Source organism: Vulpes vulpes, chromosome 14 (assembly GCF_048418805.1).
Source record: "Vulpes vulpes isolate BD-2025 chromosome 14, VulVul3, whole genome shotgun sequence".
NCBI classification, from domain to species: domain Eukaryota; kingdom Metazoa; phylum Chordata; class Mammalia; order Carnivora; family Canidae; genus Vulpes; species Vulpes vulpes.
This window is the reverse complement of record NC_132793.1, coordinates 29,942,215-29,961,095: the sequence shown is the minus strand read 5'-3', so window position 1 is coordinate 29,961,095 and position 18,881 is coordinate 29,942,215. Positions and strand designations below refer to the sequence as shown.

The 18,881-nt window shown below is 39.1% G+C and overlaps 1 protein-coding gene across 3 annotated transcripts in view; it reads right to left on the bottom strand.

Moving 5' to 3' along the window:
- ATRN (attractin) overlaps nucleotides 1-18,881 on the bottom strand; it is a 163,152-nt gene that overhangs the window by 36,182 nt on the left and 108,089 nt on the right. For all 3 annotated transcript variants that reach the window (XM_072736260.1, XM_026012365.2, XM_072736259.1), the window contains exons 22-24: nucleotides 18,466-18,560; nucleotides 15,775-15,853; nucleotides 13,799-13,956 (exon numbers count right to left, since the gene is read on the bottom strand). In XM_072736260.1, the coding sequence (XP_072592361.1) occupies nucleotides 13,799-13,956; nucleotides 15,775-15,853; nucleotides 18,466-18,560 (332 nt within the window). The remainder of the gene's footprint in view (nucleotides 1-13,798; nucleotides 13,957-15,774; nucleotides 15,854-18,465; nucleotides 18,561-18,881) is intronic.

The window sequence follows — 18,881 nt, the reverse complement described above, 5'->3', positions numbered from 1 at the left end:
TGTGTCTCCAGTGCCTAAAGCAGTGACTGGCATGGAAGAGGTGTTTAATAAATATGTGCTGAATAAAGGAAAAGGGTAATTGGAAAAACAATGACCCGACCTCCACCTTCCCCTGAAAGTAAGAAAGACCTGATTGAGTTTTCTTTCTTCTAAGAATTGGCTCATGGTTGCAATCGTAACTTAAATTTTGTTAACTGTAAAATTAAACATTTTTTGTGCCTTTGAACTTCATTTTTTCAAGACAATATTCTGATCAGGTCTTTCTTCCATGATTTTTTATAAAATAAACACTGAAACAGACATTGAAGTATTTGGTGGCTTCTTTGACACTGAAGATAAAAGGGACTTCCTATAATAAGATATGCTTATTACAAAAAAAGAAAATGTCATTACAATTTATAAATAAAACTCAGTGTCATTCTTCTCCCTTTCTAAACAGTAGGGATCACCCCCCACACTCCAGCAAACCTAGAATTTATGTCCCCTTACATTTCCACAATGTGCTTTTGCCTTACTCTCAGCAATAAGTTTGATTAAGGTGTGCCTGCCCAGGGACCCTCTGGGTGTGCTGAATAAATCTGAGAAACAACTCAGAAACCCAGCTAGACCCAGAATTTAGGGTAAGATATGGTGGACCTACATTTCCCAAGCACTAGTTTTGTGCGTTAGCCAAACATGGGTTTTCAGACTGCTCTACTGCTGCACTTGGTCCTTCAATCACCAGAGGGCTCTGCCCACCCATCTACAGTACCCCGCCACCACCTCAGCCCCACCTAAACACTCTCTTCCTCATTCAGCGGCTGGAAATCGGCTCTCTCTTCTCTACACTCCCAGTGCCCAATCTGCTTCCTTCTCAGGGTATGGGACAGTCATATTCCACCTTGTACTATGTCTGTGTATCCAGAGATGTCCTGGAAAAAAAGATTCCTTCACTCTTCTGTCAACAAAAAATCAATTTCTGACTTTCTAACCATTGTAGGAGAAAGAATGGAAAGGCAATTCCCTACCACCCATAGAGGCAGATACACCTACCTCCAGAGAGCAAATAACATCATCATATTCCAAGAACTAGACCATAGTTCTCAAACTCTGGAGAGCCTGCAATGAAGTGTGAATCGTAGGCCCTATTCCTACTCCTGAAGCTTTAAGTTCCCTAGGTGATTCTGATGCCAGTGTCCAAAGATCATACTTTAGGAAATTCTGAAACAAGGAATTAAGGAAAAAATCTACCCTGCTCCTTACCCCAAACAATTCCTTTAGTGTTTCAGGAATAGGGCTGAAAAAATGTGTCATTTTTACTTAGAAGGTTTGGCCCCCAAAGAAATGAACCTGGATCTTCCCCAGGGATGGGGCTATGGTGGGTATTGGGAGTGGGGGGGAAGGTGACGGTAGAGAAAGAGAGGGTAATGCATTGAAACAAACAGAGAAGCATGACCCAAACTCTGAGGCCCGGAAATGGAAGCAGGGCAGATGTTCTAGTTTTGAAAGTGCCAAGGAATATAAGGAGACTGCATGGCAGGCCTGGGGAGGCTCTTGGACCTCACAGACTATTCTGTACCCAATGGCCAAGCCTGTCACACATGGGAATTAGGACAGCTGCCTTCAAACAACCCTGTGGGCCATAAGCCAGGGTGCTGGGAGCATCAGTCAGTGAATGAAGATCAGAGGTCTTCCCCATATCTCTGGGCATGGGTAAGCCCTAAGGTTCCTACAGCTCCTGCGAGAAGGTGATGGCACTCTTTGGGAATGAATTTCTTATCAACTAAGGTAGGGAGGGCACTCTAAAAATAAAAGTAAGACATTTCTTATAGCCAACTACCACAAATTATTTTTCTAACATGTGTATTTCTAACATTGCATTTCTAACGTTTGTGTAATCAACAAGGTAGGTATTTGGAAACAAGTGAATGAATGGATGAACAAATACTAGCCTCAAGGCTAGTTAATTCTACTGAGCCACTCACTCCTGATGTGTAAGCTAACACTCACCATCTGCGCACACCCAACCTCCCACCCCAATAGTGCTCTGTGTTTGCTTTCCCACAGAGCCTTTCAACCATTCTTTTCACCACTCTCCAGAATTCCTATTCCATCTTATCATGATCGTTAATAATTTAAAAATCATTAAGAACTAGATACATTTGGTTGAAATCGCTACCAGAACAAACAGCTAATCATGCAAAGCAATGGTTCCTGCTCCCTACATCCTCTCCTCAAGGTTTCTCTCCAGAGGCTCCCACCTTTATTTCAGTTTTTTTTTTTTTTTATGTTCTTCTGGGGGGTTATCTTTTTATCACTAAGAAGTTTTTTTTTTAATTTTTAAAAAAGATTTTATTTATTTATTCATGAGAGACAGAGAGAGAGGCAGAGACATAGGCAGCGGGAGAAGCAGTATCTCCACAGGTGCCCAATGTGGGACTCGATCCTGGACCCTGGGATCATGCCCTGAGTCAAAGGCAAACGCTCAACCACTGAGCCACCCAGGTGTCCCAAAGTTGTTGTTGTTGTTTTTTTTTTTTTAATTTGCTATTTCTTGACTTAGCCATTTTGGGCATCACTTACTGACTTCCTACTATAAAGGAGGGTAACTGAGGCCACCATTCCCACTTGCCCCTTCCAGTCTAGTTACATCAATGTTGTCATTCTGAGGGTGACAGTGCTAGAAGGATGCCAACAGAGACAGGAAACGGATAGAACACCTCTAATACAGGGGAAGGATATCCCTGTTACCCACAGGCAGCTGCAAAAGCAGGAGACATTGTAGCCATGGCCCATGGCAAGGCAGCTTCCTGGACCTCACTGCCCACAGGAGGAGCCATCAGGACTCTTCTGCAACCCTGCGTGAAGTCGGTGGCTCCCAAGGAAGCCATTTCACCAGTGTGAGGTGTGTTAGACAGGGTTTTGTTCCTGACTCCTTCCTGACTATTCTAGACACTGTCCAACAGCAGTCAATAACTGGTAAAACCCTAGTAAAATACTGTGCACTTCCCGCAAAGTAAAAGATAAGGTCAGTTCCAAGATACATCCCAGCTGGTCTTGATGTGCTAAGGTCCCAGCTAGCCTAGGCTGCAGACCCAGTTGAGGCTACCTTCAGGAGGTTAAATAATAATACACTTGGGTCTTTATTTTTTTTCTATCACCTGTTTTATCTCTCATTTTTTTATTATGGAAAATTTTAAACCTTTAAAAAAGTACAGAGAATAGGATAATGAACTCAATGTGGTCACACCCACCTGTAATAATCACCAGCTCAAGTCCAGTCTTGTTTCATCCACAGGCTACCCACTTTCCCCACAATCATATTATTTTGAAGCAAATCCCAGGTTACCTATCATTTCATTATTTTTTTTAGAAGATTTTATTTATTTATTCATGAGAGACACAGAGAGAGACAGAGACATAGGCAGAGACACAGGCAGAGGGAGAAGCAGGCTCCGTGCAGGAAGCCCAATGTGGGACTCAATCCCAGGACTCCAGACGCATTTAACCGCTGAACCACCCAGGCTTCCCCCATCATTTCATTCTTAAATATTTCAATATATATATCCTCTTAACTATCCTGTTTGTAAAATAAGAATGTTTATGTTTTCATCTCTGTCCTTTCTTCTACCTCTCAACTCTTACGACAACATGTTAGAGCAATTCAATCCTCTAACACCGGACTGTGCCGACTGACATGACAAATTCTTGCTCTCCAACCCTAGCTGGCACCTTAGCACTGGTTGGCAATCACTCTGACAATATCAGAAAAAGCTGTCAGCACCTTCAGAAAAGTTGCAAAAAAGAACAAAGTTCTGATACCAGCCCAAAAGCTCCCATATACCTACAACTACACATTCATCTAGTACACATTTGCAACGTGTCTACTGCTGATCAACACTATGCTGCAACACTGAAGACACAGAAATAGAAGACACTGTCCTTGCCCTTGAGGAAATCTTCGTAGAGTGAAAAGCCAGACAAGAGTCTACAGTGATAGAGAAACAGATAAGGAAAGAAAGTTTCTAAAGGATATGCCTGAGGGTCACCAGACCCCTCCCCTGGGTTTCTAAACAAGAATTCTACCTGGACTCCCCAACTCATGCCCAGCTCCTTCCAATCCATTCTCCCAACTGCTGCCAAAGGGGTCTTTTGAAAATACCCATCTTCAGTCACTTCTTGGCTTACATTTCAGCAATTCCCAGTGCTTTTCAAGCTATAGTTGCCACCGCTCAGCTGAAGCCTCCAGTCTCTTTACGACAGCCTCTGCCCAGTTCTCCAGCACCTTGTTCACAGCGCTACCACTCTACCTCTGCTAAACTCCCAGTAGCTCTTGCAAGGGATTGGGTATGTCCTTTCCCCAGCACAAACACCCCCCCTGCTCCCCAACTTCATGCCCCTGAGACTCCACTCAGCACTGCCCATCCTCACTCGGACTCAGGTGGCGCGAGATACTCCCCTCTCCTCCCAGGGCTCCAAGGAACATGGGGGCACAGCCTGCCACCCAGCATCTGACAGCTACTCTCATCCGTTCAAGGCTACAAAGTCTGCGGAGTGAACAGATGTTAAAGGAAGCCTCCTGTCTATGGAGATCATGGGAGAGATCTGCTAGCAACGTAGATCTACCCATCCCTGCCATAGGTGGTATTCACAGATGGTGTGGATGAGACTGTCCAGGGAGAAAGGGTCCAGAGTAAATTCAAGGGAGCAACAGCCAAATCCATGGCTAAAAAGTAGAAGAGAAGAGGCTTTCAGGAAGGAGGAATAATAAATAATGATCCTAGTGAAAACCACAAGGTAGTACAAGAACCTTAAATGCCACTTTGAAACAAAGAAAGATTTATACTTTAAGTAGTTCAGTTCTAAATGTATTCCATAGTTTTATCATTCTTAAGACTCTTATGGTACAGATATCTAACAGGAGGTATGTACATACACCACCATTATTATCATTATACAAAAGTATAAACATTAAAATTGTATTTGGCATTATTCATAATAGCAAAAGGGTGAAAACAATCCAAGTATCCATCAACAGAAAAATGGATAAACAAAGTGTGGCATATCCATACAATAAAGTATCATTCAATATTTAAGAAGAGTTAAGAACTCAAACGTACTAAATATGGATCAATCTTGAAAACATTATGCTAAGTCAAAGAAGCCAGCCACAAAGCACCATATGTTATGTAACCCAATTAACACAAAATGCCAGACTAGGCAAGTCTATGGCTACAAAACACAGACTGGTGGTTGCCAGGGTCTAGGCGGAAGGAGGAATTGGGAGTGACTGCTAATGAGTATAGGATTTCTTTTTGGGCTGATGGAAATATTCCAAAATTTATTGTGGTCGTGGTCATACAACTCTGTGAATATACTAAAACTACTAAATTGTGTGCTTTAAATGGGTGAATTGTATGGTATGTGAATTATATTTCAATAAAGTGGTCACAAAAAAAAGTATATCTGAGTTAATAAAAGTTTCATACATCCTCTGCTCAGGAGAGCAATCCTGTTAGCACTCATAAACATAATTCTGAAGTCTAAATGAATGCTCAGTTCTCAATACAAATTCTGTGCTGCCTTCACTTGCGAACACTAGCCTCTTACATAAACCAGCAGATGAAACACCCGGCATGGAGAGGGCTTTAATATTAGTTCCACATTACAATAACAACCTCTGTTGCAGAGCCATTAACAAGCCAGAACCCCAGCTTCACCGCCCACCTTCCCACCTTACACAAAAAATGGTCTGCCTGTCCATTCTCTATCTTGAATCTCTACCCTCCCAAACTATGGGCATGGCTATGCCTGCTGAGTCCCTGCTTCTTGGTGAGGACATCCAGGATCGCTTTCAGAAAGCAGAGGCTGAGGGAGCAGTGCTCACCCACAGGAGCAACTCACCAGAAAACAGGCACAACTGACCCCAATACCCCCATCACCCTCTTGCTCACAAGGCCTTTTCAATCTGGGTGGGTTTTTTTTTTTTTTTTTAATTTTAAACTGCATCTACAAAGATTTTTATAGTTGGTTTCAAATTCCCTCAGTTAGCAGTTAAAAGTTTTGATCTGTTCCTAATTATGGAAAAGAATCCTGGGACTGGTTCAGAGTGAAGGAACTTGAGTTTAACATTACCATTTTTAAAGCATCAAGGTTTACATGAATTCTGAGTAAAGAACGAGATTTCCTTCATTATTTTGCTTTAAAAAATGAGAATCAGGGACAAAATGGCTTTTGCCTACACTGAAAGCCAAACTAAAATTTACTTGAATAGCCTACACTGCACCTATTCTTTTTGTTCAATTAGTCTCTACCTTTTTACTGAATCTGGATAGTCTCTAAGTATGCATGGGTGTGTTTAAGAGTGAACTACACCTAGGAAAGCTAAGGCTCTGAGGAAATTAGAGCAGTATAGAAACGCAAAGCCTCCTCTGTTGAACACACCACTTCACATGCCCAGGAAGACACAAGCTCAGCCCTCCACACACGTACAGCCACATACGGTCCCAAGTGCACAGAGAACCAGTGTCGTGTGAAGACAGCGAGAACACACAATGCCACAGGTCTAGATAAGCTGCCTGCAAATACTACAGTTAGTTCTACCAAAGAGCAAAAAGACATAGTTCCAACAGAACTTACCTGCTTGTTCAAGGAGAGCTTGGCAAACTAAATGGTGAACATGCCATAGTTTTTTTTCGAAAGTGCTCCTGAATATAGCTTTCATAAGTGGATCTTATTCAAGTAAGTGATCTAGCCCAGGTAAAGAGCCCCCCCAAATCAGGCAGCAAATCAACATATCTTTGACTCTTAAACTTAAAATTAGTACTTTAAAAAGTAAGTGTGGGGAAGAGATCCCTCTAGAAGGAAATGCTCTAAAACCTTTTCAGTGGCTTTCAGAGGGTGGAGCAACAGGGCATTGGGAGGAAAAAAACTAGAGCTCAGCATTGGCAACAGCACGACTATCTCCAGCACAAGAGCTTGTTTATATGCACAAAGCCCTCTTTCCAAATAGGAAAAATGTCAGTGGCATAAGTTAAGATTTTCACTAAAAATCTTAAAAATGTTAATCATTTTTCAGTTTTACACAACAAAGCCTGAAGTTCAATCAGATTCAGAAATAATAAGGTATGTCAGTCTGGAAACAATCTCAACTTAAAACAACTCAAGAAATAATATGTACTAGACTTCAAATCAAATATTTTATAAACGTATCTCATCTATAATTAGTGTTAGGAGACATTACCAAATTGAAATTGTCTGACTGAAGCCTAGAGTTCAACCTCTATGGAGTCAAACAATCTAAATCTCTGGTTGACATCTAAGATTCCCCCTACCTTAGTGTGTACACCATATAATCTCTCCCCTTGAGTGTAGGTGGGCCTGACCTAATCAGGTGACTGCATTTGTTTGTTTGTTTGTTTGTTTATTTTTAAACGCAGGGCCTGAATTCATGACCTCACATCACTACCTGAACTGAGATTAAGACTTGAACACTTAAATGACTGAGCCACCCAAGCACTCCCAGATGACTTTTACTTTTTTTTTTTTTTTAAGATTTTATTTATTTATTCATGAGACACAGAGACAGAGAGAGGCAGAGACAAAGGCAGAGGGAGAAGTAGGCTCCACGCAGGGAGCCCAATACAGGACTTGATCCTGGGACCCCAGGATCCCACCCTGGGCTGAGGGCAGGCACCCAACCACCAAGCCACCCAGGGATTCCCCCAGATGACTTTTTAAAAGAGGGTCTTGAGGTCAATCAGGAAAAGTAAAAAAGTTGAAGCTTCAGTAGATATATCTGTATTTTTGGTCTAAAATTTAAATTTTCAAATGTTATAGAAATGGAATCATACAGTATGTAAATTTCTAAGACTGTTACCCCCTCCTCAGCAAAATTTTCTTGGGATTTATCCAGATTGTTGTATCAACAGTTTGTTTCTTATTTCTGAGTGTTACTCTATGATATGTATGCATGTAGCACAGTTTAGCCATTTACCTGCTAAAGAATACTTGGGTTGTTTTTAGTTTGGGACTATTATGAATAAAGCTGCTTAATGTTGCTGGACAGGTGCTATGAACATTGGTGTATAGGTAGTCTTTGTAAACACTGGTTTTCATTTTTCTGGGATAAATGCCCAATAATGCAACTGCTGGGTTGTATATTAAGTACAAATTTAGTTTCATAAGAAAATGCAGAACTATCTTCCAAGTGGCTAAACTATCTTACTTTCCCCACCAGGAATATATGTGTGATCCAATTTCTCTGTATTCTCTCTAGCATTTGGTATTATCACTGTTTTAATTTTAGTTATTCTGATAGGTATGCAGTGATGTCTCATTCTGGTTTTAATTTGCATGACTAAATCTTTTTTTTTTTAATTTTTTTATTTATCTATGATAGTCATACAGAGAGAGAGAGAGAGAGAGAGAGGCAGAGACACAGGCAGAGGGAGAAGCAGGCTCCATGCACCGGGAGCCTGACGTGGGATTCGATCCCGGGTCTCCAGGATCGCGCCCTGGGCCAAAGGCAGGCGCCCAACCGCTGCGCCACCCAGGGATCCCTGCATTACTAAATCTAAGTATCTTTTCATATAGCTTGTATGCCATAGTGTATATCCTCCTTGGTGAATTGTCTCTTCATATCTTTTGCCCATTTTTTAATAAAAGTATTTATTTTTGAATGTTGAGATTTTTTTAAAAGCTTTATTTATTGGGAACCCTGGGTGGCGCAGCGGTTTGGCGCCTGCCTTTGGCCCAGGGCACGATCCTGGAGACCTGGGATCGAATCCCACATTGGGCTCCCGGTGCATGGAGCCTGCTTCTTCCTCTGCCTATGTCTCTGCCTCTCTCTCTCTCTGTGTGACTATCATAAAAAAAAAAAAAAAAAAAAAAAAAAAAAAAAAAAGCTTTATTTATTTAGGTGGGGGAGGGGCAAAGGAAGAGGGTGAGGGTGTCCTAAGCAGACTCCATGTTGAGTGTGAACCCTGACACAGGGCTCAATCTCACCATCCTGAGATCAGGACCTGAGCCAAAACTGAGAGTTGGATGCTAACCTGATTGTGCCACCCAGGTGCCCCTAATATTGAATTTTAAGAATTCTTATATTCTAGATTCAAGTGCTTGGTTAGAAATAATGATTTTCAAATATTTTCTCAGTATGTAGCTTATTTTTTCATCCTCTTGCCAGGGTCTTTCACAGAACAAAAGCTTTTGGTCTTGATATGGTCCAATTTATTGATTTTTCCCTTTGTTGTTGAATCTAAAAACCTTTTGCTTAGCCTTAGGATGTGAAGTTCTACCACTATTTTTTTTTTCTAAAAGTTTTATAGTTTTACATTTCACATTTAAAGCTGTGATCACAAGCTGACAGAAGGTCCTGCAGCAGGTCCTCTTTGGTGGCTTCTTTGGCCTGACTGCCCTTGGTGTCTGATCGTATCTTTAGCCCTGCACCATGGGGAAGTGACACAATCGGGTGGCCTACATGAACCCAACAGCAACGGCCAGATTAAGGGGTTCAATCCAGCCTTCAGAGTCAACAATCCCAGATTATGTGAATTGACCAGGGCCTACCTGGGAAAAAGTAGAAGAAAAGAAAAAAGCTCTAAGGCATTGGCTGAATTTGAAGAAAAAAAAAAAAGAATGAGAACTGGAAGAAAGAACTAGAAAAACACAGGGAGAAATTACTAACTGAAAGTGAGAGCTCATCCAAAAAAAAAAAAAAAAAAAAAGAGAGAGAAACATAAAAGAAAAGAAATCTGGTAGGTATTTATCTTCTTCTCTATCAGTTCTTCTAGTAGTTCTTCAGATTCTGAAGAGGAGGACAAAAAAACAAGGAAACAGGAAAAAGAAGAAACATTCACATAAATTTTCTGAAAGCTCCACATCAGAAACTGAAGTGGACAGTAAGGATAATTTATAAAAGAAGTCAAGGGCTGCCTGGGTGGTTCAGTTATTTGAGTGTCTAGCTCTTGATTTTGGCTCAGGTCATGATCTCAGGGTCCTGGGATCAAGCCCCATGTTGGACTCTGTGCTCAGCGAGGAGTCTGCTTGAGATTCTCTCTCTCCCTCATGTATGTATACTCACGTCCTTGCTCTAAAATAAATAATCTATTTCTGCGGATGTATAGCCATGCTTCATGAGGAGGTCAGAGCTGGGCATAGCAATCTTGCCCTCTGACATTCTTGGACTCTGTCATTTGCTTCTTTCTTTCTTTCTTTCTTTTTTCCTTTCCTTTCCTTTCCTTTCCTTTCCTTTCCTTTCCTTTTTCCTTTCCTTTTTCCTTTTTCCTTTCCTTTTTCCTTTTTCCTTTCCTTTTTCCTTTTTCCTTTTTCCTTTCCCTTCCTTTTTCCCTTCCTTTTTCCCTTCCTTTTTCCTTTCCTTTTTCCTTTCCTTTTTCCTTTCCTTCCTTTCTTTCTTTCTTTCTTTCTTTCTTTCTTTCTTTCTTTCTTTTCTTTTCTTTTCTTTTTTCATTTGCTGCTTTAAATGAACCAAAGAAACAGCCCTTTGCAGCATGACAGAGCCACAAAGTGTCTGGAATTTAGCTCCACTTCAATAATGCTGAACGTTTTTTAGCATTAGAAAGTTTTACAACATTTGAATTAATTTTGACTACAGTTTGGCTTTGGAGAGGAATATTTCAAATAGACACTATTTTTTGAGCCTGACTGCTAAATATTCTAAAATGTATGTTTTATACTGTTAAGTTTTAACTAGTCAGGAATATTTTATGTAACCAGTGATAGTTATTTTTGTATGAATTTTGTTTAGGTTGTAATGTTTGGCTTTTATTAACTCTTGATTTTTGCTATCTTAAATTTCTTGCTGTGTTTAATGGCATACTTGCCAAGACACTCAGCAGGCAAAAAACAAAACAAAACAAAAAAGCAACCCAGGCTTTTGACCTTTTTTTTTTAAACAGCTTTATATTGAGGCTGAGACTTATGATAAACAAGTTGAGTGGCAGGTCTGATATGTTATGTCTTACTACAAAAAGCAATTGCCAGAATCTTAGTAAACACAACATTTTAACAAGTTGCCTTTGTATATTCATAATAAATTATGACAAGTGGGAATTACATTATGCTCTTCCTGTGTCATGTTTTACTATGATTTTGTACCTCATATCTCCTGCTGAGCTGTTTATTAGTAATATTAAATGGAATTGAAAAATCATTTTTACTTTATATTTTTACACAATCAGGTAACATGAAATATAATTTGACGTACAATTTTGCCTGTTAGAGAGGGTGTGCTAATTATGGTGGTATATACATAAAATATTTTGGCATGACAAGAGGCTGAATAAATATTTCACTTTAAAAGAGCTGTGATCCATAAAGAGTTGATTTTGTGTAAGATGAAATGTTTAGGTTGAAGTTCATTTATTTGTCTATAGTTGTTCAATTGTTCCAGCACTACTTATTTGAAAAGGCTATCCTTCTTCCACTGAATTAACTGTCTTTGTTTCTTTGTCAAAAATCAGTTGGACATATTTGTGTGGTTCTATTTCAAGGTTCTTTATTCCATTCCTTGATCTGTGTATATCCATCCACCAATAACCACAAAGTCTTGATTGCTGTAGCTAAACAGTAAGCCTTAACATTGTGTACAGTGATTCTTCCCACGTTACTCCTCTATTTCACACCAGTTATAGCTATTCTAGAATCTCTGCCTTTTTGTATAAATTGTAGAATAAGCTTGTCTATATCTACAAAAAAAATCTTGCTGTGATATTTAAATTTTTATAATTGGGTTAAAAAATATTTAAGGTAAAATTTACTGTTTTACCCACTTTTAGGTGTATGATTCAGTACTCTTAAGCACGGATGCTGCAAAGATTGGAGGATAGTGTGAAAATCACTTTGTGCCAATACATTTGAAAAAATGAAATAAATTAATGCCTAGAAAGAATTATCTTAAATGACTGGAACAGAAAGAGAAAAATCTAAAATATCTTATAACTTTTAAAGAAGTTGAATCAACAGTTTAAAAAAAATCTCCACAAATAAAATACTAATGATTTTATAAGAGAGATCTATCAAGTATTCAAGGTTCACATAATCTCTTCCAGAAATGAGAAAACTCCTCAATTTATAATTATTAACAGCTAATTTAACCTTGATATAAAAACCAAACAAGGACAGCAAAAGAAAACGGGATGAATGGTGATGTCATTCATTGAGAAAGGAAGCATGGGCCTTGGGGTTAGGGTCACAAGAGTGACTAAATGCTGATGGCAGGAGCTTGTGATCATCCAATTAGAGCTGCCTAGGCAGCAACCAAGAATACTGGTCTGCAGTGCTCATTGAAGCTGAGCTGGAGACAGAACTGAGAATCACTAGTACAGAAATAGTACCATAAGTCCTACAACAGTGGGATGGAATTACAGGGAAACTGGGATGAAGACTAAAGAGAACCAATGCCTGATTCCCAAACAACCTCAACGTTTAAGGAAGGAGATTCTCTAAAAAGCCTGGTCAGAGGATGTGGTGAGGGGAGGAGGTTTTGCAGCGGGCTGATAGGTGAGTGGATAAGAGGAAACACAAATGGGGAGCCAACACCACAAGAAGGCGGGCTGAGGAGGGAAGCAGGAAGTGTGTAAGATTAAAGGGAAAAGCAGGAGGACACCTGGGTGGCTCAGCAGTTGAGCATCTGCCTTTGGCTCAGGATATGATCCTGATCCTGGGATCAAGTCCCGTGTCGGGCTCCCTGTAAGGAGCCTGCTTCTCTCTCTGCCTATGTCTCTGCCTCTCTCTCTGTCATGAATAAATAAATAAAATCTTTAAAAAAATAAAATAAAGGGAAAAGCAGATAGAGGATGAACACATTTGTGGACCATCTAGACAGAAAGGGAAGCGGCTGGTGAGAAAAAAACACAAAACAGAACCTATTCCCACATTCCAGGAATGAAAAGATTGTTCTTTAGTCATCCTCCCAAGGCATGAACACAAAACCACCAGGATTCGGTTGCACACCCATCCTAACTGATCAGTAATGGCTTGCTTCTGAGAGCCGGCAAATGGCCACAGACCAAGTCCGGGACCACGCTTCTACGGCTAAAGGCACACCAGTCCCTGAAAATCCACCCAACCCTGAATTCCACATTTACCCAAAATAGAGGGGGTATACGCAAAAAGTACTGAGGCAAGGCCTGGAGAGCAAAAATAAGGCCACGCATCTTGGTCTTTAAGAGGGAGTCCACTGGTCCCCTGAGAACAGAGAAGGTTCGAGGCTGGTAACATCGGTAGCAGTAGCAGGTCAAGTCACATACCGAAAATCTGAGATGTGGAGAGGCTACATGATCTGTCTAGGAGAGGCCAGGACTCATACCCACATCTGTCTGACCACAGGGCCTATGCTTTTACACGCAACCTTATGCTGCCATGCACCACACTCTATCTTCCTTTAGAGATGCCATAAATGCTGTGGCATCTTTTTATATGGCACTCCTCACACTGACTCACTGGTTTCAGTGTTTTTGATCATTATACCTCCCTAATTCACTCCAGAACAGAAGCTCTACAGGCTTTTACAGGGCAAGCGCTCAGTGAAGAGATGAATACAGCTATAATTAACAAATTTGTAACAGGCCAACTTGCTTTCAAAAGTGCTTATAAGTCTCTTTCTTAAGTGATTTAAGCCATCCCTACCAAAACCTTCATTATGGTGTTTGTGTGCTTGGCACTCTTCTGCCATAGATACTACAAAGGCAAAGCAATATCATACGCCTCATTTACCTCAAGTTCCAAATTAGTGGATTGAGTCTCCACTGGAGTGATTTCAGTATGTCTGCAGGTTGAGACCAAAAACACTTCTTACCTGAATTTTGATGGGCCAGGTGAAATTACTGACATAAACGAAGAAAGTGATATTTGGGTGGTTGCGAAAATCGAACTTCTCATTAGAAAAGCTATCTTTGTACTCCTTAATGTTGGTTTTTGAAACAACAGGCATCTCTTCTCCAGCCTGGGTTCCCGCTATCAGGAAGAAAAGAATGAAATGAAAGAGTCTTTTTTTTTTTTCTGGACAGAATCTGCCCTCATTAATAATAACAGTTAGCATGTACTGAACACATTGCATTCCAGGAATAGCCTCTGAGAGTACAACCTCATTTAATTCTAACAATAACTCCTATTATTCTCATTTACAGATCAGAACACTGAGGTTCGGAGAAACTAAGTAACTTGATTCAGGTCACATAGCCAGGAATAAGCAGAGTTGAGATTTGCAGTGGGAAGGCTGATATGCAAGGCTGTGCCCTTAACTAGAATGGTTCTGCCAGGAGGCTCTGCAACTCCTCTCCACCTCAACGGATGACCCATAGTTGTGAAAATGCAGATACCACTAGAATCCTATTAACAAGCAACAGCTTTCATTCTGCATGGAGCACTTAAACTGCTTTGCATTTCCCCTTTAGACCTGTTTGTCCATGCTTCTGATCTCCCATGCCAGGGACACTGATTCACCTCCCACTTCCTAACTACCAGTGACCTCATGTCTCAGCAACAGGAAGGAAGGAGCTCTAGAGGGTCACTCAGTCCCTTCTGCTATCAGCTACAACTGTATTTAAACCCCCCAATTGGTATAAACCCATCCTACTTCCAAATGGTCCTTCAACATTCCATATTCCTCCCCAGCCAGGAATTCTGGTGTCTACAAAGATTCACAAAATAGATTTTTTTCCATGTCTGCATTAACCTGAGTGTGACTTGAGTCCAGACTGCTGGGTGCTCACTGAAAATAATCATTGAAAAGAATTCACATGTTCAGAGATGTTGCCCTTCTCCCAGTGTTCTGATAATTCAGACTTTTTCTTCAAAGTGTTTCCTTACTGCAAGTTTCCAAACCTTTTCTGAATTCCATACAATCTTTTAAGACATGATAACATAAGACATGCAAAGGTAATGTTTAATTTTGCTTCAGTCTAACTGGTTGTGTTTTGACCAAAAACTAGTACTGGAAGACTAATGATAAAGAAGCACAGTTTTAGCATCCAATGAGAAACCGCTGTGTTTCAAGCACTATGTGGACTACTTCCTTTATTGTCTCATTTCAGCCTCACCATCCCATGTACAGCTAGATGTTTCTTGCATTCCCTGTATCCATGAGGAAAGTGGCTCGGAAAGCTTAATCTGCCCAATTGCACAGTGCAGCATGGGTGGTAACAGGCAGAGTTCAAACCCATGTTTGTTGAGCTACGTTTGTAGGCACTACATCAGGCCCACCTGTTAGATCCTCAGTAGATCTTTTGCCCAGATCTTCTTTAGTGAATTGCAGCAACACAGATGGGAGCAAACACTATGTTCTTCGAGCCTGATTTAATTCCCAAAGTATACTTCCCTGTGTCTACCAAGATCTCATTCTATTTTAAATATTTCCATTTCTTGAAACTCTTGAGTCATTTCCATTTTCCATTTCTGAAGCCTGGACAGGGATGATGATGGGAGTGCCAGAGCAGTGTCTGCAGCAGTGCTATCATGGCTGATAGCAGGGCAGGGATGATGAGCATGAACTGAGCCTGATACCACTGGAGGTGCTAGCATGTATAACCTGATTTAATCGACACAACAATTCTAGGAGATAAGTATTGCTATCTTTTCTTTATGACAAATAACATTACCTAAGGTCTAGAAAGGGGTTTAGACACTTGTTCAAGGTCTCCTAGGTAATCAGTGGCAAAGGTGGGTTTCAAGCCCATCTGTCTCCAGAGCCCCTTTTCTCAACAACTACATTCTATTTCTCAATCTGTTACCAATCTATTCTACTTGGAAGATCTTCTCTAGTTATGTCTTTACCTGAGAAGCTGGCAGCCCAGGTGATGTTGAGGTTGAAGTTTTTGGAGGCATTGATGAACATGTCCAAATCCCTGTTTTGCTGATGAGCAGTACAAATAGTTAGAAAATTAATTACAACAGTTTTCAGATTTTAAAATATAGTAATTAAAATTTGCTATTCTCAATTTTCTTAACTACAAAACAGATATTTTACAGTGTCTTAAAAGAAACTCACACTTGTAAGAGAGTAACATTTCTGACCAACATAAACAATATATCCCAAATAAATTTCATTTCTCTCCCATAAATGTGTATGTAATTTAATGCTTATCAAATGCCTAACTCCATAAAAAAGTATGTTTTAAAAAAGCCCTGACCAGAGCATGATGACTTAAGTCCTATGACCTATGTTAAGGGAGTCAGCCTCCTAAGGATCCTCTGGGCAGCTGTTTCCAAATGTCTGGAGAGCTCACGCTGATAAGTAAACATTGAACCAAGTCCTCAATTTATGTGTATTTATAAATTAAACCTATGTACTTCTGAACTGATAGACTACATACAGTGTAAAGTTCTCCAAAGTGAAAATGGTTCTTAAAAAAAGCATAAATAGCTGAAATAAAGTAACTTAAAAAATATTTTGACTGTATTCATTCAAGATTTAAAAAACATTTTTCTCTCACTAAAAATATTATTTCTAGAGAAATATGACTGAATTTTTTTTATTAGCTTTGAAAACATTTACTTATTTATCTCTTATCGAGATACAATAATTTGAAGAACTAGTTTAATTTATTTGATTCTTGGTTGAATGACTGAGAAAGAAATCTCTGGGAAATGTGCTGAGCCAATAGATAAAAGTGCACTACTGGGTACACTGGGTAAATTGTAATACTAATTTTTAGTTTTCACTGAAATTTGACTAATCTCTTTCTTGTGGTCAAATAATTATTTTTGCTAATGAATCAGATGTTGTATTTTTATATTTTATAAATGGACCCAATCCTGCTGAAATTCTTCATCTTGAGAGACCAAAAAACAAATGAGAACAACAGATTTTTAAGGGTGTTGTTTTGATGGTATTTACAGCACAAAATCATAACAATGGAAACATTTCCAAACAGTGATTTTGAAACCAGAAGTTTCTCTCTCAAAGCAGTTAATTACCTTCTTGTTTATTGATATAATCTCACCTTCCTCTTGCAGGAGAAGCTCAAGTGTTTGTTTATTTTTAATATATGCTGGAAGAACACTACTAACAATTTCTTGTTTCCATAGAAAGGATCAATAAGCTTGTACTTTAATAAAAGACAGAACATACACTTTAGCTAACACTATGAAATATTCTGTCATAAGAAAACAGGGAACTCCTAAGAGGTCAAAAGATTTTCATGATCACTCACCTTATTAAGATGTATTACCAATAGTTTATTATGTTTATTTAAAATAAAATTAACATCAATTACTTTGTGAAAGACTGAGTATTTCAACCACCTGCTTATGAATAAGATATTAAATAAATTTCATGTGTGGTACTTTTGCTATAATCTTATCCTAAAGTCCTTTTTTTTTTTTTTTTAATTCCAGTCAACACAGCCATTCAAATGATGTAATACACAGTCTGTGCATATAATATTTTCATTTAAGGTTATTTATTATTTTTACTTAAAAAGATATTCACTATCTAATACATTTCTTCTTAATTTTATTATTAAAATGGAATATAAAAACAGAAATTACTTTCATATAATTGAAAACATTCCACACTCTGGATTTTGTTCTGCTATTAATTTATTTTTTAGATTTAGCAATGTTTGTTAACAATAACATTTGTTAACAAAGGAATATAACCTGGCTTACTGTCATATTATTTTCCATGAATTATTCATCATGTTTACTGTGACAGGAATTTTTTAATGCTTTGTGTATGTTGATGAGAAATAAACCATTAAGGAAGTTCCTAAATAATTTATCATCAAGTTTAGTAAAATTTCATTATTTACTGGAGTGGCCACTGACTTCATATTTCGTTAAAGAAATCGTATAGGTATGTCTTCATGTTTTAGACATTTCACTTTTAAATGTCATGCTATATTGACTCCCTTCTACCACCAGGTAGTACCTTGTCAGGATAGGGTTCATCATTAATGAAAGTAGATATAAATCCACCTTTCAATTAGTTGTCTTAATAATTCCAATTATTTCAGGTTAACTTCTGGTGGACCTGACTACATCTTCACTGTTTTTACCTCCTAATAAGGCTAACAACTTTGGGTACAGATCACCTCAGCAGCCTTCCTTACAACACTGGCATTAATTTCACTCTGCAGTCTTTTTGCAGATATTTGTTAACTCTGGTCTGTTTTGAGAGAGTAAATCTGGGCCCTGCTATGTGCCCCACTGATGGGGGAAGTCCCCTTCCAGTCTCCTCTCCTTTTCTGTGGGAGCTGCGATAGGCTGATGGAAAAGCAAGTATGTGTGGAGTCAGTGGCAGTCTGGGTATCAGATCCTGGTAAATCTGAACAATACCATTCTGGCCTCTGAGATGGACAGGAGATAAAGTGTAGATTCTAACATTTCTTTCCTGAACCTCTAAACATAGTCCTGTGTACTCCACTCTGAAGGCCACTGCTAATGCAGTGCTTCTATTCACAAAGATCAAGAAAAAGATCCACACAAATTCAAAACAAAGCAAGAAAACTTTTAAAATCTTACTTCATCGGGAGTAGCCACAAAATTGATGGCTGTATAATAGCGGTCATCTTCCTGGGACAAGCTAAAAGTGAACTGATAGTCAATAAGAAGAGTATCTATGGAAAGAAAGAAATGTATATTTAAAAATTAAAACAAAACACAACAGGTCTCTAGAGATACAGACTGATTTTCTTCTAAATATTCAATAGCCAGGAAACATTTAGCTCATTTATACCTGGAGGCTGGGAGGCTTTTCAAAGGAAGTCAAGTCTGTGGGCAGTATTGTTTTATTTAGAATAACCTATCAAACTCTCTTTACATCATGATCCTTATTGAGATTTTAGGCTCTAACCTAGCTCACCTGCAAATATTAATTGTAGCTCTATTATATGCTAGGTTTGCTTAGGGATTCAAAGTTACAAATTTTTTTTAAAGAT